The sequence below is a fragment of the Fukomys damarensis genome, unplaced genomic scaffold (genome assembly GCF_012274545.1).
Source record: "Fukomys damarensis isolate Sample0158 unplaced genomic scaffold, DMR_v1.0_HiC HiC_scaffold_17, whole genome shotgun sequence".
Taxonomy (NCBI): domain Eukaryota; kingdom Metazoa; phylum Chordata; class Mammalia; order Rodentia; family Bathyergidae; genus Fukomys; species Fukomys damarensis.
In genome coordinates, this window is record NW_022900929.1 from 13,769,067 (window position 1) to 13,794,074 (window position 25,008).

The following is a 25,008-nucleotide window of genomic DNA, read 5'->3' on the forward strand; positions in this document are numbered from 1 at the left end:
CACACACACACACACACACACACATTTCTAAGAGCAGCCTGAACTTTTAGGGGAAATTGAAGAGGCTTTGTGTCAAGTACAGCTAAATCCAGCCTTTCCATATCAAACCTCTGCTAGAAAATTACTGTGCAGATGATAAGGCGCAAAGATATAATAAAAAGTGACTCTACTCAATTTACACTGCAATATTGGTATGACTGAATATTTTTCATTCAGGGGCCTGATAAAATCGCTAAACTGTATTGCAGATAAATAAAAGAGGCTTCTGTCAAGAATAAACACCATTAATCATGAAGTCTTACCCTCTCAGAGTCTCTGCTATGCGTCTGCACAAATACCCCAGCAGAACCAGCACTCAACACCTGCTTTCCTTCTTTATACCATTTCTGGCTGAAGATGCCCTCGTTTTTCATCTTCTAGGATTTAGGCAACAACAGCATTTTGAAGACATTCTCTTTTCCTTTTAACTTTGCAGTCCTGCAACTAGGTCTATCACTATAACATTTAGGGAAACGTGAATCCGTTTTTTATGAAAACACATGTAAGCACATATAATATACACATGATCTCTGCATTTCATCAACCCTAAAATGACACTGATCTGAAGATGTGACATTAGAAGCCAGGGAGAAAGACAATAGTTCCCCATCTTCATTTTATACTTTAGTTATTTAAAAAAAACTCTTTTAGCATTATTCAGGCATTGCATTTTTGTCACTCCATGATTCAACACAAAAAGGGAAATAGTTACACAAAATAATTTAATTAAAAGTTTTATTTCTATTTCTATGACTTCTACTTCACCGAAAATTACTGTAAAATACTACAGATTGTAAAATATTTCTCTATTTTAGAGTTGTTAAGCGGTAAAAAAAGATCCACAAGTTAAAATTGGTAATGCTATGACACTGTTAAGTGAATACACACACACATATTTACATGTGTGTGTGTGTGTGTGTGTGTGTGTTTGTCTGTATCTGTATCTCCTTGATATAAAATGGGACTGATGATGAAAGTATACTTGGATGGATTATTTCTGACAGTAAATGTCTGAACTAGCTTCAAACCTACACTAAATCTATGCTTTTAGACACAAAGGAAAATCCCAAGTCAAGTAACACCAGTTTGTAAAATATTCTTCTATATGCTTATATTATAACATTGTTGAGGCTTTTGACAGAATGGGACAGTATAGTTTCCCAGCTACCATTTCATTTCCAAAGGATCCTATCTGAGTCAACACTCAATTTGTAAGGTGGTACCATGGTGATTCTAGGTGGGCCTTAGTGTCACTGGGAGAGAACAAGGAATAATGGGGGCAGCATGGCCGGCTTTTGGTGTAACTCTCTCTCCAGGCCTTCCTGCGAGGAAGAGGGAGCAAGAAGCTTCATAGCTCAGGAAATAGCAGTGGGTACATGCATGGCTTAGAGCCATGCTGTCTTCACAAAAGCCCCCTCAGGGTCCACACAGAAGGACCAAGCAATGAGCAAATCTAAGTACCTCATACCCATGGGCTGTTAAGAACTAAACAGGGGCCCAGTGATCATTTGCCCTCCCTACACTATTTCACCCACGGAAGCAGGGCTCACTGAGTTTAGGGAAAGTGCTTGAGGATCTAGCTACCTTGTAGCAGAGCCCAGATGAACCTGACCGAGGCCTAGGAAAACAGCTGGTTAGCAGGTTTTAAGACGAGGGTCACCAGAAGCCATGTACCAGTGGTGTTATGTGTGAACTTCTTGGGATTACACATTGATACCCAAGAAAAAGGCATTATCATGGACAATGTAGCCAGCGTCATACTGCGTTATGGAGGGCGAATAACTAGCAAAACCCAAAACCAGCGTCACTCATGAGGAACCCTTCACTGCAAAACTCTGGGGCCTGTTTCCAGAGCCCTCTCCAAGCAAGAAAAGGCTCCTCTAGCCAAAGACATTTAACTCTCCTCTTCCACATAAATCCTCCCATGTGGGGAACAGCCTTCACTGCCAGAGGCCTGGTAGAGAGAGACCCAGGACTCTGGCAGAAAGCCAGTGGTGCCCTGAGATACTCAGCCATTCTGAGAAATCACAAAGATCAGATGTCAAGAGCCCAGTTCAAATCAGGCCTAGCAGGAAGATTCCAAAGAAACCAAAACCACGCCCTGGCTGGCACACTGCCTGGAACTTCCTCTTTTCTTGAAGGAAGATTTTCTGTATCACAATAGGTCTTTAACTGTATGATTTCCATGACTGTGTTCCATTATTGCTGACATTCCTGTCTTAGGAAGTCCCAAGTTAAAACAATTCCAGGTGCATTAACCATGAATGTAGGCTGCCAGTTAGGCAAAATGCACTTCACCTCCTTGTAGAAGTCCAGATTCTCTCTCTCTCTCTCTCTCTCTCTCTCTCTCTCTCTCTCTCTCTCTCTCTCCCTCTCCCTCTGTCTCACTCCCCCCCTTGTAAATAGCCTTATAAATATCCCTTATAAAATTTTGCCCTTTAGACAGTTGATTTTTGTTGTTTTATTAGTGGTTTTTCCAATACCTATAATGAAGATATAATGCATTTAAAAATAAAATATTTTCTCTATATTAACAGCTTAAAATTGTTTTTCAGCACTAGGGCCTTTGCACTTAGCTACATCCCCACTCTTTAAAAAATTTTTTCATTATATTTTGAGTCAGGGTCTCACTAAGTTGCTAAATTGCCCAGGCTGGGCTCAAACTTGTGATTTTTCCTGCCTCAGCCTCCCACAGTGCCAGGATTACAGGCATGCACCACTATGCCTGGCTAAAACAACTTCATTTTTAAGTTTGTGAATTATTTATCTCTGTCCCAGTTATAAACTTTAGAAAATAATACACATGTCAAAAAAAGTAATGGCTGCTATTAAAAATATCTGAATTTTATTTATTTATTTATTTATTTGCTCACTAGTTCTACAAGAGTACAACACATTTTAGGTAAATGATGAAATGATGATTCAGATGTGAATTTCTAAAAATTTAGAAATACAAATTATGACATGCCTTAGAAATGTAAAATTAACTTTGGTAGAGTGTGTGGGCTGCCCTCCACCCTACACAGGTTCTGTGCCTCTAAATAGGGGCGCAATAACCTGAGCTATCCACCTTCACCTGTCTCATGCACACACAACGGAAACCAAAGGGCTTAGCAGCCTCCTTCGCTGACTGTAAAGCTAGTAATGACTCAAGAGTAGCCACATTATTAAACTGGAATGAAGCATGACTCTCTTTGCTAATGAGGTTAAAAAATGTCCTCAGGTCCCCACGTTAGGGGCACTTGGCGAGCTCTCTGCTTGGCAGAGATCCACAGCAGATCGAAACCATGAACTAATCACACAAGCCTGAATCAAATGGGCTGGAAGGATTAGGGGACTTGTGGCTCCCAGGAATGCAATTCATGCAGAAAAAGTATAGTCAGAGCAGGGCCAAGGAACCTCGTGGGAAGAAAGCAAAATAAACAGTTCAACAAAGAAAACAAAGGCGGGCCAATCGCCTTTTCTAAAGCTTGAGTACACTGAGACTTCAGTGGGTGCCTCCAACAAAGGCCCCTCAAAGAAGCCCTTGTACAGCAAACAGACCGAGGAAGGAGGCTCCTCCTCATACACTCGGGGGAAGGGTGGCCTCAGCCTTTCATTTCTTCTAGTATAACTCCCAACTCATCTCCTCAACCCCACTCGTCAACGCCACAAATCCAGAGACAACAAAAAATAACCTAAGCAACCAAAAAATTCTTTGTCTGCTTAGGCTAAAAGCTGGAGAAAGGTGGGAAGTGAAAGCAAATCAAATACAGTGCAGTTTCCTGCTTTTTTTGGTGGTGGGAGTGGGGATTGAACCCAAGGTCTTTCGTTCTTCATTTAGAGACAAGGGCTCACTATGTTGCCCAGGCTGGGCTCGAACTCGAGATCCTCCTGCTTCAACCTCTCAGAGTGCTAAGAGTACAAGTGTGCACCACCATGCCCAGCTGTAATGTACCTTCCGATTGTCAGCTCACAGGAAGCCCTTTGGAAGTATGTCAGCTACATTAATTCGATCCCTGCTGCGTACCACCCACGTTCAGGAAAATGAAAGCCACTTTCGAGATAGTCAAGGACTCCCTCACAGACACTCTATGATATCCATAGCACTGTAACTTCTTACAGGAGAGATACCCTCCACCAGGCTTAGAGCAGCTTCTTGTAGCAGGTGGTATGCCTGCTTATACAGCCCAGCCTCGCTATTTCACGGAAATCCTGAGCTGGATCATTCTTCCGTCCATCTAATGATTCCATGCATCACTGCAGATCTGAAATCCGAAATGAGAGGTGTCTAGCTGTGGGTGATTAACACAAGATTAAAAATACTTTGGGCCAAGATTTAGCTCAGTGGCAGCACACCTGCTTTGTAACCACAAGATCCTGAGTTCAATCACCAGTACTGGAGGGAAAAAAGGGCTGATCTTCTCTTTTCTTGTTGACTACTTCAACTAAGATAAAGACTGCGCAGACTGGGCTAACTCTAAGGCCAGGAAATTACCACAGGGAAAATAGAAGTGAGTGTAGTGAGTGCACCTGTATGTATCCAGTAACATCATGAAGACATGTAAAACAACGTGAAATTGCTTTCAACAAATAACACAACATGGTACTTCAACAATAATATAATCCTGCATAATTCTAATATCAACCTGCCATACCCCTAGCAAATAAAATATGAACAGTCAAAGTGCCTGTGATTGATTGCCTTTGTTCTGATGTACAACTACAAACTTGCTTCTCCGCTATAAGCTTTATCAGATATGGAGGGCTTATGCTGAAACCAATCCAAGCTGGGTATGTGGGGATTTGGCTCTGTGGATGGAGGAGTCAGGAATTTCTTTGAATGGAAGCAAGAATTTTAGCAAACTGGTTTTTCAAGGGCAGTTTTAAAAAGTAAATTACACCCAAGCAACATGGTCTCGTCATTTGTTTTGCAAATTAAGGCAATCATTTAACCCAAAGGACTTTGCTCTCTCTACTCCCTCCACGATAAAGATACTTTTTACTCAAAACAAATTTGCAAGAGTTGGATACTATTTGTATGCCTTTCCAGAAGTATTACTGGTTCTTATTTGGTGTCTAACTCTTTCCTGGGTAGTGAGAAAAACACATTAACCTTGTAAAGCAGGAAGATCATTTCATGCACTGCATGGCATCCCACAGGCAGACTGAACATTGCTACCAGGAGAGATTGAGGCCACGCATGAACATCAGTCTCCTTAGGAACCATTTACAGGTGCTACCTGAATCTGTCACCTCCCTGCAGTTGCATAAGAAAGTTTTGAAACATCTGTCACTTTTATACATGTGAGATGCTGCCTAATACAGATTATCAGGTGAAGGGCCTTTTGCACAGTCTTTGGCTTTACACTTGCACTTATTTCTTCACTGGAAATAAATGCACACTCATACCCTAAGGCGGTCCCTATCCTGAATTCTTTTTTCCTGCAATGTGTGTGTGGTGCAGATGTGGGGGGGGGCTCTAGATCTAGCGCTGTGCTTGATGTTTAACATCACATCAGCATTATAAAAATGAATGCAATCTCTCTAATTTGGCTGGGTCAGAGCAGGAATCAAACAAGGGTCAATCAGCTATTTGATGTTAACTTTTAGCCAACTGAACTAGAATGATACCCATTATTATCCTGGTACACCTTCTACAAAGATCACAACAAAACTAAAAATGGTCAACAGTGTCTTGTCCCTCAGCCCATTTCCTTCTCTACACTTATTCCAGGAGTACTGTGGACTAATAAATCCTTTGGAAGGACTTGATGGATAAGCAAGTTTCCAAACCCACCTCTCTTCTGCTATTTGCTTCCTTTTAGTGTGCCTGTGCACATCCAAGAGGTAAAGAGCTCTCCCTGGAAACATATTTACTGACATTGTACTTTTTGATGGATGCATTTCCCTGGGGGAAAAGGACACAGTAATAAGAATGAATGACAGGCAGCCCTGTGTCCTGGGCCTTTGTTTGCTTGGGGAACTCTGCTTGAAATGAACTCAGCTTGCAGTTGGGCTATAGGAAACCACATCTTTGTTTAGTGAAAGGGGGGCTCTGTTACCTAAGTACAGGGGAGAGGGCGTCCTGGGAGGTGCTGCAGGTGGCTTGGCCTGGATCAGGAATTGTCCTGTAAAACTCACCTCCAAGGTCTTCCCCTAGGGACACATCCTGAAGTTCAATTTTCTCAAATGCATATTTTGAAAAATAAAACAAAAGGACAGCAGTAAATTTCTGTTTTCTTTGAAGTCAGGCTTAACATGAGTAGAAGCATTGTAGTAAAAGAAAAAAAAAAGTCGGTTACAGTCCAGTACCTCCCAGGCCCCTGCAACAGGTTTGACAGCAGCCTCTATAGAGATGGTTTTGGCTTCCGGTTCAGTGGATGTGAAAGTCTTGGTCAGGATCTGCTCTGGGACCTTGCTGCAGAGCCCAGCACAATGAACACAGGAATTTTATCCAAGATGCTAGGGCTCAGCCTCTCTGAATATGCACTATAATTAGCGCCCTCTTTTTCTGCTACGCAGGACTGAATTCAATATTGCAGTCATTAGCAATACTGCAAAATAAGAAGGAAGAATCACGGCTTTTGAGCACAAAATTTGTTTATTTCGTGTTCAGTTCTTACTGCAGAGTGAAATGTGTATCGGTTGATCGGATTTAGGTTGCCAGCTTATCAAAATTTTCAAACTGCAGGAAGTGAAACTCAACCACCTGTTCATACCTACAATGAGGACTATGCAGGGAGATGGTTTAGGGACTTCTTGAAAATTGAACAAGCTTTAAGTTGTTGTTTTTTTTCCTGTAACCAAACAATAATACTTATTTTATATTTTTGAACTGAGATGACAGACAATAAACTGTCTTAGGAAAAGTAGAAGAAAAGCCTAAAAACATAAAATATGATGCATGGCACTGATTAGAAAAAAAGAAGAAAGATAAAGTAGAAAACAAGGTGAAAAGTGAGGCTTGAAAGAGATTAATCTATTATAATTTTAATGTTTATTTTTAGCTTAAAATAATAAATTTTTATTATCACATAGTTTCTAAAGGTCTGGAATCAAGAATCCAGATGTGGTTTAGTTAGATGCTTGATTCTAAGTTTATTTTTTCATTTTAAATGTGTATTTACAATTCAAAATAATGACGTTTGTTTTGTGAAAATTAGTACATGCTTGTAACATCTTGAGATCAGAGGTTGGCAAGCTCTATTTTTCACGCTGCTTTATTTTATATTTTCTCCATCACAGCTTACACTGCCATTGTATTGTTGAGCTGTCATGGACTACAGAAAATAAGTGTCACTGTGTTCCAATAAAACTTTATTGACAAAACCATTTGTCCCTGGTACAAACTATTCCAGATGATCATTCAAAGTAGAATGATACAAAGACTTCTGATAAGGAGACATCTGAGCCAAGAAATGTAGAAAATGAGGAAGGTTTCAGGTAGACACTGTGATCTGTCCCTGGCCATAGACATTCTACTGAGTTATACTGCCAAACCAGCAATCACTATTTACCCATATCTTACAAGTTTATTTTTATTAGTACATATTTACAATACATGATTATATACATTCATCATGGGGAGTTGTTATCTGTACATAATATAACTTAAAAATCTTTTTTTCCCTTCCCAGTACCTGGGATTGAACTTAGGACCTTGCACTTGCAAGGTAGGCAAAGCTAAATCACTGGTCCTCAACTTAATTCTTTTTACTCCTCTTTCCCCGTCTCTTTGTCTGCTTCCAACTGGAAAGAGGTCTATCATAGTTTCCTATTATCTATCTTTATTTTGTTCTTTATTTGTAGTTCAAGTTTATCATATGCGAGAAGCCATGCAATATTTAAGCTTGTGGAATTAGCCACATTTTAATATATTCTTCTCAAGTGTAATTAAGAGATGTGCCACAATCCAAAGAGTTGATCACAGTGCATCAAGTGCACCTGTGGCTGGCTATGTCACTGTCTCGTTTCGCATCTTAAATTCTGCAGCAAGCACTGACACATGTTTTCTGGCTACAGACAAACTCAGTAGTTCAATAAGGCTGCGTGTGGCTTGTAATGGCTCTTCAGGGCCATTTATGGAAGATTATGACACCCAGTGACACTGAACACTCCCAGGAAGGTGTTGTTAGAATTAATTGTGCTCTTCTAATAGATACAAATCTAGTAGATACAAAGTAGTGTTCATTTCCACTAACAGAATGTTAAGATTATAGGGAAAGGGTACAGAACCTGCTGTCTGGCTTAAAATAAAGGCCCCATGTCCTCTTAATCCAGGTGAGTGCTCCATGGCAAGGTGCTGTAGCTTTAAACTGAGGCTAATTGTAGTGCTTCCATCATGGGGTTGTTCTAAGCATCATAGGAGATAATTACAGAGAGCCTCTAAAATTGTGCCTAGCCAATGGTAAGTATTCAATGTTAGCTATTGTCATTGTATATTTTTTATGTGAACTGTCTATTCATTTTTCTCCTTAGCTTTGAAATTCTGATACTCTTAAGTTGTCCATTTAAGCCTGCTAACTTCATAAAATTTATTTCTCTGTAAAAAGCCTAGGAAGCAGCTAAAGATACATAGAAAATAGTACCCAGTCATATAAGATGACTACAAATCCCTACAATACGAACTGGCTGGATATAAGGAAATTGGTTTGGCAGAATAGGTACTGCCACTGCAATAGGTATTTCCAGTAGAATCTTAGCAGTTGAGCTTTTGTTGCTGGTTTTGTTGTTGTTGTTTGTTTGTTTTTATTCCTGAGTGTGCTAGGTTTGTTGGGATGAGGTGACTTACTTTAACCAAAGTAAACAAAGACAAAAGAAAAATGAGGACAGTAGCAATAGCCTCAAATTTATCATTAAAAACTAAACTTATTTAGAAACCACTCTGTATAGCATAGCTGTGCCACAGAAAAGGCAAAGAAATGCAGACTGCCTTTACCCTGAGAGATTTATTTATAATCCAGTTCATTCCTTTCTGTTTCTCCTTTTATTTCTGTTTCTGAAAGAAAGTATCAACACTAGCTACTGCATTGGATGTAGTTTGACATGTCCTTACACTTGACCAGTCTCACTCGTGCTTATGATACACCTCAAACACCGAAGGGGGGGGGAAACTTTATTTTGTTAATTTTAAATGGTGCTGTTAAGATATACCAAACTAGTTATGCCCCCCTCCATATACAATGATGAGGTATTGCTAGATTTCCATACACTACTGGAGGCTTCCCTAAAAGTAAAACCAATGAAATCATTATTTTGCCCACCCTAAGTTTTAAGAAGAGGCTAAGCTGAGGGGTTCTTCTGGATAAATATTATAGGAGCTCTCAAGAAGCACAGGACCTACTCAGGGAAGGCGAAATCCAGGGAGGCAGGGAAACACAGTCGCAGCCCTGGTCATCCACTTCTTTCTTTCTCCAAGCACTTACAATAATGGTGTATCTTTTGTTAGAGCTCTCTCTTTCTGGGAAGTAATGAATGTAGTCATTCTCCAAACCTGCTGCTCGTCTCCCTCCTCTCATTGCTAAAAGGCAGTCTAATCACAGGAGCAGAGCCCTAGTTATCGCCCATGCACTCTATTTCACCGCTAATATCAGTGATCTCCCACGTACTGCATCTTCTGTGGGCAGGTGGCGGGAGGGGACTGCTTCTCATGGGAAGGCAGCTCCCCTTACTTAAGAGGTGTGATTCCAGTACGCCAAGCAGCCCTGGAATGAGTCGAAGTGACGGAAGGAAAAGAACAGACCCAGACCGGGAGCGCTCATTTCCCGCAAGAGAGAAAAGATAAAGCTGGTTTTCTAAAAACGAAGGAGTGAAGTGATGAGGAGGTGCAAGGCCTCTGTGTGTGCTCACTTGATGTGCAGCACGGAAACTGTCCTGTCCCACCCCCAGCACCTGGCAAGGCCACTGTAGGGCCTGAATTATTACAATGGATTAGGAACGAAGGACCCTGCTTTGAAAAATGAACTGCAGATGAAGCAAAGGGATCGTCCAAAATCCAGTTCATCTCAGTCCGTGAATGAGAAAACTTTGATTCAAAAAGCCTGTGTGTAAAGAATAGATACCATTCCTCAAATCAATGGATCTCTCCCCCATATACCCTCACTGATAAATCCAGAATGAATGAAATCAAATTGGGATTTAAAGCTACTTTGTACACTGGGTTTCCACAAAGACACCATGTCAACTTTCAGAATGCTTAGTGTTAGTTCTAACACTAAAAACAAAGCAAAACACCCCAAAATGCAAGAAATAGTCCTTTCTTCATTATTATGGAAAGAAGTCACTTAAATATATAATTGTATTCTGGGGTAAGAGGATGTAATATATTGGTTGTCTAAGAAACCAAATGAAATGTTTAAAACCGGTTGTCATTGTCAGTCTAGAGAACATCATTAATATCTATATAATACCAGAATACCACCTCAGGTATGCAAGGATACACCCCGGATATTCACGATGAAAGGTAAGAAATACATAAAAGGCCAAGTAAAAATTCACACAGATGAATATCAGGTTTTATCATTAATGCTCCAAAGAATCTCAGGAATATAATAAAGTAGACTCTTCTATTTTACCTAATCCATTGTATTTTTTGCTATATGTCTTAACTTAGAATTTGTGGCCATAACAAACTCTCTGAGAGAGAAGGAGACTCCAATTGCATACTGAGCATAAGTCCCAGTGAATTCAATGGAGAATAGCTCAGAAGATAGGAGAAGATTCTTCATATCCCTTGCTTGAATTAAATAAACACAATGCAGAGTCCTATATTTTATAAGACAACTGCAGTGAGACAACGCAGGGAGAGATGATACCTACTTACATGTGTTGAATCTAAATTCATGAACTTGAGTTAAAGGAAATAGTAATAAATTCTGATATTATTTCCAGGACCACATTTGAATCAATTTAAGTTACTATATTCCATCTACACTGCCTAATCATAAATCGTAGCTAACACTACAGAGTGAGCAGGGTAGCTAAAGGCTTTCCATTTAACAAACTGGGCTCTTTAACACGGGCTGACGTATTTCCGTACATATTTATAAGGCTTAGTGGTTATTATTAGGCTATAATTGCAGTTGTTCTAACACCTAATAAGCCATGGTTGGAAAAACAAAGGCAGGTTAATTTGTGATTTCCTCTACTCATTCAGAGGCAAATTAAGTGTCAAACAGCTAATACAGAACATATTTCATTTTATGAGATTTTAATTTAATTCTGCACCATATCGTTGATGCCTTAATATAGGGTGGTTTATCTAAAAAGAGGAGCAATTTATAAACCTCTTTCAATAGAATCTTTAATGATGGGCTATGATAGCATAATTATCGCAGTGCCTGCCATCCTTCTAAACAGAGATCTGTTGGCATTTTCATCAGCACAAATCCTGGTTTCCCAATGACTCACAATTTATTTTCTAAAGTTGGCTACAGAAGAACAGTCGTGTATACAAAATAATGAGAATATTCCCACATTCTGTCTTATAATTAAAATTATTCACTCTAAAGCCAAGTAAGCTCACTTGGTCTCATTCTCAATAGGACAATTATATGGTAGGCATTTTGGAATTCATGTTTTGGATGAAATCATTTTATTTGTCCCTGTTACTTCTGTACCCCACAGCAAAGATGTGCTTGAAAGATTTCAGTAAATTGAGTCATATTTGCCAACATCACCTTCCACTTCCAATATGATCACAGGCATCCACTTACCACCTATCTGAAGATGTGAAAGCTCATCAGTAAGGTAGGCTAGGAGAGAAACTCAGGGTAGCTGCTCCATCTGCTAACCTTCAGCATCTGATAAGAGCTCCATTCTTCTCCAAATAGTTCTATGAACTTCATTTTATTGAACTCTTCCTGTCATTTCAAGAACTGGCTAAGGCAGAGAAGCTTCATTTCCATATCATAAAACCAACACACCAAGAAGTTTCCACCATAGCACAAGAGGGTGAAAAAGTGGAGGGAAAATGACACCTTCTGATGGCTCTCAGATTGGACTTGCATGACTGTCCACCAGAGCTTTTACAAAGCACCTGTCTGAGCACTGGCAGGGCCCTCTAATCAAGGACAGTGATTATTAAAAATAAATCACTAAAATAAAAAAATACATGTAAGGTACTGTAGGAAGAGTCCCTGGGACAGCCCATGGAGGTGACACTTGAATGAGGCTGTCAAGGAGAATATAAGCAGGAATTCACCATGTAGAGAAGGCTCACCGTTAAGGGCAATGCAGAGAACATATGTTGTAGAGGTAAGAAGGTAGGGCTTGCCCCTACTCCTTGGAGGCCACTTCATAAGGTCAGTGTCCCCCCAGGGTCCCTCCCGCAAGAATGAGACAGAAGTCCAGTAGTGCCAGGAGGCTGCAGACCCATGAGTTCCCCATGTTAACCTCTGAGGATTCTGTGTTGAGGTTCAGGATTATTTACAGCCTTGCACTGAATCTCTGACAGTTATACATTTGACTGCTAAAGAATTATTTAGTCAAGCTGCTAAAGTATCTCAAAGCTTGACTGTAAGTCAAAAGTGCTATAAAATATAAAAATCTCACCAGTTCCTCCAAAAATTCCTAAAGCAGATTCTGGGGCCATGGAAAGAAACATAAAAAATATATAGCAGTGCTCAGAACACACAGTAGGGGCAAAAGGAAGGTTGCTCTTAGCACATCCTGCCAAAGAACCAAGACTTGGGATTGTTACTAATGAATGAAATGAATGAATGATTTTCCTATTTAAATTTAATTACAAGCCAAACTTTTCATGAGTTTAGAGGAAACAGTTTCAACTCAAAACTTTCTCTAGAAAATGATTTTGGAAAGAGGGAAGAGCTCTAAAATTCCACAGAAAATCTGATTTGCATTACTTCTTCACAGAGGCTCATGTCTGGGAGGAATTAACCATCCTTGTCCATCCCCACTGCCCCTCTGCCGTGGGGCAGATCTTCATCTGAGGTCCATGTGCTCCCATAAAAGCGCTGCATCATGGGGTGAATTACATGTCATGTGGCAGACTGAATTTGGAATTTCCTTCCCTTTGTATGAGGATCTTAAATTGGCCTCTTGGTTTTTATGCAAGTGTATTTTTAGCATGCTTCAAAACCCTCCAAATACTTACTTGTGTTTCAGTGAAAAGTCAAAGAATAAGTCACACGTTTTTGTACTCTCTCTCTATAAATACCCACTTCTCCTTTAATGCCTATAGAAGTCTGCAACACAGATTTATTACTTACCTCCAGGCAAATCTGCGTTGAAATTACAATTCAGTAATGGGAGATGGATCCAAAAAACTGTGGGTAAAATATTATATGTGTACTTGGGCATGTAGTTAGGACTGTTAATATCAATTAATTCTGTTCACAGAGGAGGACTTGTTTTAAAACAACTTCATTTTTCTTCAGCATAATATGTAATTACACAGCTGTAACTAATAGCCATGGAGATGCAATCTACCATCCAAATAACCAGCATTATTCTTCAAAGTATTATTTGTGCTTTTCTAACTTTACTGTCTCAGAATGAAGGGTGATTATTATATATGACTAAATGTGTATTTCAAGGCCATTAGCAAGGGACAGCTCCCCCCAGAGAGTGGCTCCAATTATTATTGTGTATGACAATTTTTTGGACAGAATGTTGTTTTAGTTTGCAGATCCACTGTTTCTTTTTTCCTTCAAACCAAAGAAGGCGATATTTATTTCCACAAGATTTTCTGTTTCCTTTCCTCATGGATGTTATCACCACCCTTCTCTCTTTTTATCTTTGTGTAAACCCTGCGTACCGCCACATGTGCCATTTTGTTTGGGTGACACTCCCATCAATCAATGGACTGTAGTTGTACGTACCACAGGGACTGTGAAATCCACCCTACAAAAATTTCATTACGATTCACTGAGATTCCCCCCAGGACTGGACTTTCAGGTAACAAAAAAACTGTAGCATGAAAACCTTCAAACCCAGTTCCACCAAACTCACATCTTAAGTAGTAACCTTCTGTTGCACTCCCCCATTTTAATTTTGTATTTGTCGCCCACAGAACTCACATGAGCAAAATACGGAGGAAATCTTTGCCAGCTACCTCGGGTGACAGGCATTCCTCAGGCAGAAGCAGGGATCTGCGTCAGTGAATCCAGGAAGACAGGCTCGCGGTGTCTCAGAAGTAAATCTTATAGCTCTATCACATCTTCAAACCCCGGGAGACGTGCCATTAACAAAAGGTCCCCATACCATCAAAGCGGGTATTTTGTTCCATTTCGTTAATGGGAAGTTTTAATACTTACACATGCAACGGAGGAATAGGAGATGGGTCATAATGGTAACGGCCTTCGTGATGTCTGGCATCAATTGGGACAGGAGGATGGAAGGCAGGAAATAGATGAGGAGGGTCTGAAACAGAAAGAAAGTCCACCTTGTGTAAGACGAACACTGTGAAAGAGTTTTGCGACTCATGGGGTAACACCGCTGTGTTCTTCACCACGAGTCCTGAATCTGCTTCTGGAATTTGGGGACGAACTCTTGAAAGCAACCAAGGAAGCTCGTCAAGGTATTGCAGATGTACCACAGGGCAGAGGGTACAAACCCGCTCTGGAGAAAACAAAGTGGGGATTGGGATGCAATTTCAGCAGAGACCGGGAAGTGGAAAGGCCCAGCATAGTGCCCCTCTCTGGAAAACAGGCTGCTGCCCAGAAGAAAGGGCAAGGGCAGCCTGGAAACCGGGAGGAAACAATCACGCTGCCTAGTAAACTGCAGACAACCACCACTGTAACATAAATGCCAATTTCATGTCTCCCATCCCTTGGTGTGTTTAAGGGTGCCTCTTCTAAAGTTTCTCCAAGATTATATATGTACATAAATAAATACACACAGACATTTTATTTTTTCTAAATTTAAATGTCTGCTTGGCCTGGGTTGGGCCTCCATAATCCCAACAATAAGACAGCAATTTCCCTCCCTCTGTTGGGGTAGAAGGTATTGAATCCAGGACCTTCACACAGAGCTAGATCCCAGCTCCTTTCTTTTTTTATTTTGAGATAGGGTGTCACGAAGTTGCTAAATTGCCCAGGGTGGGCTCGAGTTTGTAATCCTCCTGCTTTAGCTTCCTGAAATTCTGGAACTACTAGTGTGCTGCATTGCACCTGGTCAGGGCAACAAATTTATTTCTTGGTTAGTAAAAAACTAAGGCTGACAAAGATGAATAGATCCACTCAGACTGCACGAGGGAGATTATAGAGCAAACTGAGAGAATTCCTGCGAGAGTGGCCCTAACATTCTCTCCTGCTCTTTGTCTGGTTCTCCCATGCGGGTCTTTTGCCTTTAAGTAGCTCTTTTACTCCCTTTTATCCCTAGTAATTTATGCCTACTGTCTTGCAAATATGAAAATAAACTTTATGTAAAAAATAGTGATTCACCACCCCAACTAAAAAAGTTTTATTTTGTTTTGTTCACAGTACTGGAGATCAAATCCAGGGCCTTGCTAACACTGAATATATCCATAGCCCCTTTATTTTTTATTTTAAGATGAGATCTTGCTAAGTTGCCCAGTCTGGCCTTGATCCTGTGATCCTCCTGCCTCAGTTTGGGATTATAAGCATGCCCTCAAGAAAGCCCAGCTTGAAAAGAGTTTTAACAGGTTTTACAGTTAGGACCATGGCTGATACTCTGTAAATATATTAAAGTTTTCCTCATGTTCCAAGAAACAAAAATCAAGGAAGCCAAAACTTGGAGGTTTGGCTGCACAGCTATGACAGCTGTACTAACAGCAAGCAAATGGGCAAAAAGGTGTTCTCCAGCTGTTACCCTTCCCAGCATACTGCCAGCCGAAAACAAGCCTCAGAAAGGCTCAGCATTGTTTCCAAAGGTCTGAAGGCTTTGTTATGGTGCTAGAAAGGTTCTGGGGACACAGAAAGAAGGCACAGAATCAGGCCAGGGGTCTTGAAGGCTGTGCCAACACAGAGTAGGATGTGGACTGCACCCCTGAAGTCAGTAACCATTCACCCTACTCTGAGGTGTCTCTGGATGACTATTACATCTTTACCTCTTGGATTCAGAGATTCATCTTTACCTCTTGGTTCTCCATAAGTGAGAACCTACAATAAACACTTGTTAAAACTTGTGATATGGGACTTCCCTTGTTTTAAGCTTTGTTGCCTTTTTGATGATCCTAGACTACAGTTGTGAAGAAAAAATAAAATAAGAGTGGAAAATCAAGGAATAGAAGCTATGTGGCCCACCAGGGAGAAGCCCAAAGCAGTAATCCTACCAGTACTTCACCAGATCTAGAATCTAGAAAATAAGCCAGCATGGTGATGTGTGCCAATAATCCCAGCACTGAGGGAGGATGAGGCAGGAGGACATCATGATGATGCCTAGCCTGGGTGATTCATCATCACCTTGTCTCTAAATCAAAAATTAAAACAGGTTGGGTGTGTAGCTCAGTGCAGAGACCCTGGGTTTGATCCCCAGTACCCCAGTACCAAAAAAAAAGTCCCACAGGAATGTTGTACTGAAAATGTCATTTATACTTTTTTTTTTTTTTTTTTTGTACCAGGGTTCAAACTCGGGCCCTTGTGCTTGCGACGCAGGTAGCAGGACCACTGAGCCCAATCCCTGGCTATCACTTACTCTTCATGTATTATTATACAATTGGACAGGGAGGGACTAAGTGGTATAGAAGGAGGGAAGGAATCATTTTGGTACTGACCAAATCATGGTCACTGTGACGTTGCCAGAAATTCAACAGGTGAAGGACATATTAACTACCTGATTGCTTATCACACTTCAGACATAGCACAGAGTCCATCTAAAAGAAATCAATAACAGCAATTAAGTTCATTGATTAAGATTTGAATGACGTGGAAGTCAGTTCTTTCATAGTGCAGATATTAGGTTGATTTGCTAAGTTCCAAAGTTTAAACTGACAGCTTACCCAGCAATGCTGGGAAATTCATTCTTGCGCCCCACTCAGCAATCCTGATGATTAAAAACCACCCCCTGGAGAGGAGCCCAAACATTCTATTTGATTTAACTGTTTTTGATGAAAATTATTCATCCTCAAGACATCAAAAAATCGAGAGTAACCTTTGACACCAGTTTGAAAGTCTGCTGCATACTCGATGAATGTTTCCTGATTTTAAATTCTGAAACAAAGTCACTATTAAGAGCCAAATCTGGGGTAAGGAGATACAAATACAACAAATACACCATGACCATCAAATGCACTGGGGTGGCTCCTAGTTCCTTTCCATACCTTCTACCTGTGGCTTTGGATGCAAAGCTACTTGCCTCCTGCAGTCATCTCACTCACACATGCCATCTGCTCTTGGAAATAAAAAAAAAATAAGCTTGCAAGAACTGTGTACAATTTTAGGCATTAATAAAATACAATTTATCTCCTGAGGGCTTCTCACACATCCTTGTATATGGCTCTTTCGAGGGACAGTGTAATAACTAAGAGCTACAAAATACAGAGTTTTACTCCTTTACTTTTTGGGTCTTGGCTGTATTCGTCATTAAATTCTCTCCACCAGGGAAGTGCATGCATGTTCACTGTACCCGGTTTTCTCATTTGTGTAGATATGAATCATGATGAAGAAGTCTAAACCAACATCACACACACGCACACACATGTGCACACACAGAGGGCTAAAATGTGTCAGTTTATTCCACATTTAATATATAATTCTCATCCCAGAAACAATAGGTATTATCTTCTGTATGCATATTTATAATGAAGTGGCAGGAAGAAGATCAACCAGTTAATCCTGTAAAATCGAGAGCATGTACTGAGCAGCATGAAAACCTTTTCCCCTGGGAAAACCTACAGCCCTGTCGCTGACATTGAAAAAGCTTTGCCACCTTTTCATTTTCAAGACATTATTCTTCCAGAAGTTGAATTCACTCCTTCATCTCCTCCCAGAAAGAAAGAGAAAATGGCCAAGCACTGCAAAAAAATATTTGAAGACATAACTCCTGGGGCATTTAGCAGCTATTTCTCCACCGATGATGCTGTAGTATTTTGGGAGTTTAGAAGTTAATTCTGACTGAAAAGTATGTGGCGCATCTCGTTTACACTGTTTATACAAAGTGTTTATGATGTCCTGAGAAAATTTATGAATTCTGCACTCTGGAATTAGGTTTAAATAAAGAACGGATAATGAATGCACATGATCTGATCTGACCCATAAGCATCTGGTTTTAGTTTCTGTGTTTCACGGTTTCTATGTTTTCCTCTTGATTAAGTTTAAAACAATTTTTCCAGACTGATGAAATCTACACGAACAACTGTAGCCTCTGTTGGTTTTTAGTGGAAATCACACCTCGAAAGCCACTTTTTGGGAAAGGGCTATGGGACATACCTCTTCCCATTCAAGATGTGCTTGTAGCTTAAAGACTGTAGTATGAAGTGCTAAATTTAGCTAGAATAAAAAAGCAGTGTGCGCAGGAGGTCCTTTAACATACATGGCTTCACGCGACATGGGTCCTAACCTGCTTCTCTAAAGATGCTCTGAAATCTTCAAAGCTCGGGAACTGCCTTGCAGCCTGGCTTACCCTTTCTCTGTGGACCAGCAGCACATTCTGTCACAGACCCTGAAAAAACTGCAAGAAAACCCACATGACAAGAAGAGGCCCCAGTCGCCAGAAGCCACCATAATCCTCCTCCTCCCGGTGGTTTATTATTTACACAGGAGCAGCGGGCTGGGGCGCCTCATAATTCAAGTGCATGTGTAATAAGTCACCGTACCACAGCAATCTCTTGCTCCGGCCCTTGACAAAACACCCCACAACGACTTCTCCAAAGTCAGGAGAAAACTGCTGAAGCAGAAGGAAGTGCCACGGAACCTGGCTACCTCCTATTTATCATACAATTTCCTGACTGATGGTTCCGCAAACCAGGCACTAAGTGCTGCGTAGTCTACTGTCAGCAAACTCACCTGCTACGCGGAAGACAGAAAGAATAACGTGCAGAACTGGTGGGATCAATTTTCCTGAGGGAATTAAAATTCCACCAGGTGGGGCGGGTCTGCGGGGCCGTGGTGAGCAGCCAACTGTACATGCTTATGGCTGCAAAGAAGATTTATTACAGGCTTCTTCCAGGAGGTCTGACTACTGTGCCAGAGCCCTCTTACACAAAACAGGGATTTGAAGAGTTCATACTACCCAAGCCTTGCCTGCCAGTCTTTAAACCCTGCACACAGGTAACCAGCTTGATACTGTGTTTGAACTGAAATGCACAGCAAAAGGACTTATGCCTGGTAGAGTGGTCAGTATTCAGTTTCACACTGGACGTCATCACACTCAGCGTTCAGGATCTCATTAGAAATGAGAGACACTGATTGTTTGTTTGTTTTTAGGCCTCTTCACAACCAACTGCATTGATCATAAAGCCTGTAGCCAGAAAATAACCAAAAGAAGACACTTGGAAATTTATCCACTGTTGCATTCCCCTATCAAGGAATAGTTTTAGTACCCTCGGGCTATGAGACTCTTGGATGCTATCCTTGGGAAATTGTCTTTTGAGGTTTGAGATTTACATACAAAAATTGTACATTTAAAAAAAGAGAGATCAAAGTGGGCTCAGTTAGTGCCATGGAAGAGTAATGCACCCAGGGATACTTCAGTGGTCTGAGTGTGCCCAGGAACAGCTCGGGAGGGATCCACTGGAGGAAATCCTGGGTGCCAGGCCTCCCCGCTGATCCGCTCCTGGAGCAGTCTGTACACTGCCCAGGGGGTTATTCTAGACCAGAGCCATGGGTTCCTTTCCTCTTGTCAGCATAAGCCCCACTCTCTGAAAATATATCACTAAAAACTCCCATAGGGCCAGGTATAGTGGTGCACAATTGTAATTGCAGCATGCTGGAGGCCAGGGCAAGAGGATTGCCGTGAGTTTGTGGCCAGCCTGGGATACATAGCGAGACCTTGTCTCATAAACAAATACCAAATAACTACCCATAGGGTCCTGAGTACAGCCAGCCACCATACTAAAACCTAAACAGTCATTTATCTTGCTAGGGTTTGGGTCTGATGCGTCCCCCAAAACTCTCATGTATGTAGAAGAGGACTGGATTGTGGGAGTGCTGCACTCATCAGTGGATTACGCACTAGAGAGTACAGAGCCAAATGTGCTGATGGGAGTCGGGGCCTGGTTAGAAGAGGTGGTCACTAGGAGCGTGGGCATGGCCTTCCCCAGACCTTCCCTTCTCTCTCCTCTTCCTGGATTCCCATGGTTGAACACTTTTTCTTCTACCAGCTCCTCTGCCATACACAAATTTACACAGAAAATTAACAAAACCATGCTGTTTTTGTTGTTGTTGTTTTGGGGTTTTTTGGTTGTTTTTTTTTTTTTTCCAGTGAGAATTGAACATAGCCTTTTCCCCAAGCTACATTCTCAGTCATTTAAAAAAAATTCTTTTTGTTTTCTTTTTAATTTTGAGACAAGGTCGCGAAAGTTCCCCCAATTTGTTATCCTTCTGCCTCAGCCACTCAGAGTGCTGGGATTATAGGCATGTGGCACTACACTCAGCATGCTGTTTCCAAAACCCAATAAATTTTTACTTCTGGTAAAAATCTGACAGTCCTGTCTGCTCTTGTGTAAACTTTCATGGGCACATCCAAGTATGTGAGATGAATTTAATATTTCAGCAGCGCTATGCACTGCTATACTCTGGTCACCCCACAGCTCTTGTTCCTTTTAATAGTAGAATCTGTGCTAAGCTCTTGAACAAGCATACTTATGGGCTCTCTGTAAGAAAGTGATAAATGGCCCTTTGCAAGTGAATTAACAAAAGAAATCTCTGTTCACCACCTCCAATGTGTTCTGAGAAGTGAACAAAAATTTGGTCTCTCCCTTTTCTGGAAACTGCTAGCTTTTTTGTCAGCAAACCTGCATGCTTCTCATCTAAAGACCACACCTACTGGATGTCCAAGGGCAGAAGGCAAACCACATCTCCCATTAGCTAACCAATCAAATTCTTCCATCTTGAGTCTCCAGAATGTGTCCTGCCTATGCTCGCATATATCTGTGTCCAGGACACTGTTGTTACTTCTTGTTTTTGTTTTACCAGGATAAGAGAGAAAAATATAACCAGATAGAAAGGCTGAAAAGAGAAACAAGAGCCGGACGTGGAGGTGCACGCCTTTAATTCCAGCACTCTGGAGGCTGAGACAGGAGGATTGCTGTGAGTTGTTCGAGACCAGCCTGGGCTACTAGTGAGTTCCAGGTCAGTCTCAACTACAGAGTGAGACCCTGTCTAAAAAAAAAAAACCAGGAAAACCAAAACAAAAAAAAAAGAAGAGAGAGAGAGAGAGAAACAAGAAAAGGCTTACAGCCATTCTATCTAAACTGCAGAACTCTGAGGGCAATCAGAGGAAAACATGAAGAACCAGTACACCAAAAGTGACAGATCCATTTACTTTGAAATAAATACGCTGGTAGTATAATTCTAATAACTATAAATACGCTTGGAAATTGGAAGGTAGAAATTGGTTACTAGGGATAAATTCTTTTATATAGTAACCACGTTTTTTTTGTACAGCATGATTCAAAAGTCAGATTCATAGTTCTAAAGTTATAATCGGGATTTGGGAGGGGCAGTACTGGCAATCAAAACCAGAGCTTTGGACTTAACTATATTCCCAACTTTTTAAAAATTATTATTTGTTTTTTGAGACAACCCCCTAAATTGCCTCAACTCTGTTAAAGTTGAGATCCTCCTGCCTCAGCTTCCAGTGCTGGGATTACAAGCACATGCAACTGCACCAGACTTATATGAGGATTCTCCATGCTTATGAAATGAAAGTAGGGGATGAAATATTTCCTTACAAAGCATCTGGTATTTCAGGCCCAACCACCTTGGAGTCAATGGACTCAAGTTGCTTAGTTTAATTAGTAAAAAAACGATCAGCCAAGATGAGATCTAGATGCTGTACTCCATCCAAAAGAAGCCAACCCATTCCAAAGTGAACACTTTGTTTTTAATCTGTGCTGTAAAACTAGCAGGAACAAGTAGTGAAATGTGGAAGCAGAGTACATAGCACTTACCTTTTATAAAACATATTTTCTCATGGAATGCCCTCGACAACCATAAAATCAGCATTTCCATAGCTTTATTAATATGCCCTTCAGTTGTACTTCTCCTTATTTCCTATTACCAAAGCAACCCTGAGAACTAAAGAGGGGAAATTCCATTATCTGGTCAGATGGATTAGGTGATCTATCCCACGTCCCACCAAATTAAAACTTTGTGATTGACCCCAGCCTGACACTCCTTCTACCAATACCAAAGCAGGCCAGAAAGAGCACTACACAGCGATCCTTTGCCACGGGGGACAGAAATCTGGCACTGTCATGGTGTCCAGTTCTGCTCCCAAAATCCTGTTTCCAAAGTGAGAGCCCCACGAGGTCTCAGAAACACACACCGAATCCTGCTGGCAGGGGGCTGGAGATGAGGCTCAGGGCATCAGTGCTGACCTTCGTCTTCAAGCTCCACAAAAGAAAATGAGGCCCAGCACTCCGAGACCACTTCAAAGGGGAGAACCAGCAGTGTCTGGAGTACACAGGTTGACAACCAACTTTGTAGCAGTAAGAAATAAGTGACATGCTTACTCCTTTTGCTCAGTTATTCCAGAAGCTTTTGCAGAGTAGGTTATTAACTCTCCCCTTTTAATCTCTTCCATCCTCCCCACTGTAGTGCCTGTCAATCCACAACTACAAGTCTTGCAAAGTTCACCCCATTCCTAGTAAACAGTAACAACGAAAACAAGCACTAGGATAAGCAAAATTCACAGAACACTTTTTAGTTTTTGTGGTACGGGGGATTAAAATTAGGTTCTTCACAATGAGCTACAATCCCAGCCCTTTTTTATTTTTTATTTTGAGACAGTCTCACTGAATTATAAGTTGCCCAGGCTGGGCTCCAATTCAAGATCCTCTTGCCTCAGCCTCTCAGTCTGCTGAGATTATGGGCAGGCCACCAAACACTTCAATATACGACAGCCACTGTACAAAGCCTTTCAGACTCATTCTTCTATTTCTTTCTCCCAAGAAGCAAGCACAGTGAGTATAGAAGAGGAAACTGATTAAGGACCTTAGGTAGGGAGACAGTGGCAGAGTCCAGAGATTTTTTTGACCTCACAATTGCCACTCCTGGACACTCATGTGCATCTGTCCTTACACCACTGTTGGAGGCCAGGCTTTGTATAATTTCTTCTGTAAACTCCACAGGAATTCCCTCTCCTCTGTAGTTTTAGTTACCCACAGTGAGCTGAAGTCTGAAAAGATAGTACAGTACCAGAATGTATTTGGAGAATGCAGTCACACAACTTGTGTTACAGTATACTGTCATAATTGTTCTATTTTATTGTTAATCAGCGTCGTTCCTCTCTGACTGTGCCTACTTCATCATTTTTTAAAATTATTTTGTGGTACTAGAGACTGAACCTAGGGCCTTTACACAGAGCTTATATCCCTAGTCCTATTTTTATTTTTTATTTTGAGGCAGATTCTTGCTAAGTCGCTGAATTGCTCAGGCTGGGCTCAAACTTGTGATGCTCCTGCCTCAGCCTGGCAGAGTGCTGGGATTACAGATGTATGGTACCATGCCTGGCTTTAATTCATAAATTAAACCTGACCACAGGTATATGTGCACGTAAAGGAAAAACAACCTCTGAAGGGTTTAGTACTCTCCCCAGTTTCAGCCATGCACTAGGGGTCTTGGAAAGTATCCTCCACGAATAAGGGGAACTAATGTACCCACCAGATTTACACGCCTAAAACCCAGCCCGGACTCTCTTCCTTTAAACCTGTAGTGCCCAAGACAGTCTGTCCGGTCTGGCCCAACCTCTGTGCCATGACATTCTGTTCTGTCCCCAATAAGCCAGCTCCTCCGAGATACTTCCTGCCCGATAGCAGGTGCTCCTCGGGCAGCTGCTTGTGTGTGGCTCAGTGGAAAATGAATTCCTTTGCCGCCAGGTCTCTCCCATAAGAGTCATCACCACACTCGATGGAAGTCCCCCACAACCATGTGCCGCTCCCTCCCTTGTGTAGAACACATGTGGGCCAGGGCAACTGCAACCACCTGGGGGCTCCTGGTGCACATGGCACTCTGTCCTTGCTGCCTTCCTGGCCCCTGGACCCCAAGCCCTGGTGTCTGTCCTGGAGTATTTGCCCTTACATGGAATGCCTTGCAGGCACCAAACGGTGAGCACGGCAAGGGGTCAAGCAGGCCACTGTGTCCTGCTTCGCTGAGGACAGCGTCCTGACATATCTTGCAGGGTACACAAGGTCAGACCACAGTTTTCTGCTTTCCCTCCTGGATCCCTGGTCTGGGAAAGCAGAAGAGGCTCGCATCACCTGGATACCCAGGAGGAACTTGGTAAGGGTTTATTTCAGCAATGGTGAAGAGGAGGGGAGAAAGAAGAAGCAGAAACTCAGGCTATGCAATGACAGCAGTGGCCCCGGCCAGTCTTCCTTCCTGGGTACCACAGGACACCACCTAATGGGCTTCTGGTACAGGCAAGATGCAGGGACCCACGGGACAGGCTGTCTTCTGTCTGGAATTTCATGCAGATTTCTATGAGTTCCCTGTGTTTAGAGCCTGTGGGGGGCCGATGCCTAAATCCCAGAGCTTGGAAGTTCACCTAGGAACCTGCCCAGGCTGTGGGCACCTCACCAACCCTAACACAGGGCAGAGAGTGGGCCCCCCACTCTGGGGCTCTTCCGAGACTCCCCAAGTCCTTTCCCACCAAGGACATGTGGATGCACCAGCGAACTGGAGACTTGGGCCTGCTGCTAGCGCCCATATGGAAAAAGCTCTTTGACACAAAAGGTTGGAGGTCAAAAGTTTAAAAGCTCATGACAGAAATGACAGGGGCCCCTTAGCCCCTGCCTCCCCCTTTTTTGTCAATAACATCAAAGGAGTCAGCCTGTTCTTAATGCTATTATTGTTACCCTTTGGAGTCCATTGAAATTCCAGCATGTTTATTGCACACTGTGAG

At 41.7% G+C, this 25,008-nt stretch overlaps 1 protein-coding gene across 4 annotated transcripts in view; it reads right to left on the reverse strand.

The window, feature by feature from the left end:
* The window catches only part of Gli3 (GLI family zinc finger 3), a 296,986-nt gene that overhangs the window by 96,335 nt on the left and 175,643 nt on the right, over positions 1–25,008 (reverse strand). For all 4 annotated transcript variants that reach the window (XM_010610855.3, XM_010610854.3, XM_010610856.3 and 1 more), the window contains one exon: positions 14,298–14,403. In XM_010610855.3, the coding sequence (XP_010609157.1) occupies positions 14,298–14,403 (106 nt within the window). The remainder of the gene's footprint in view (positions 1–14,297; positions 14,404–25,008) is intronic.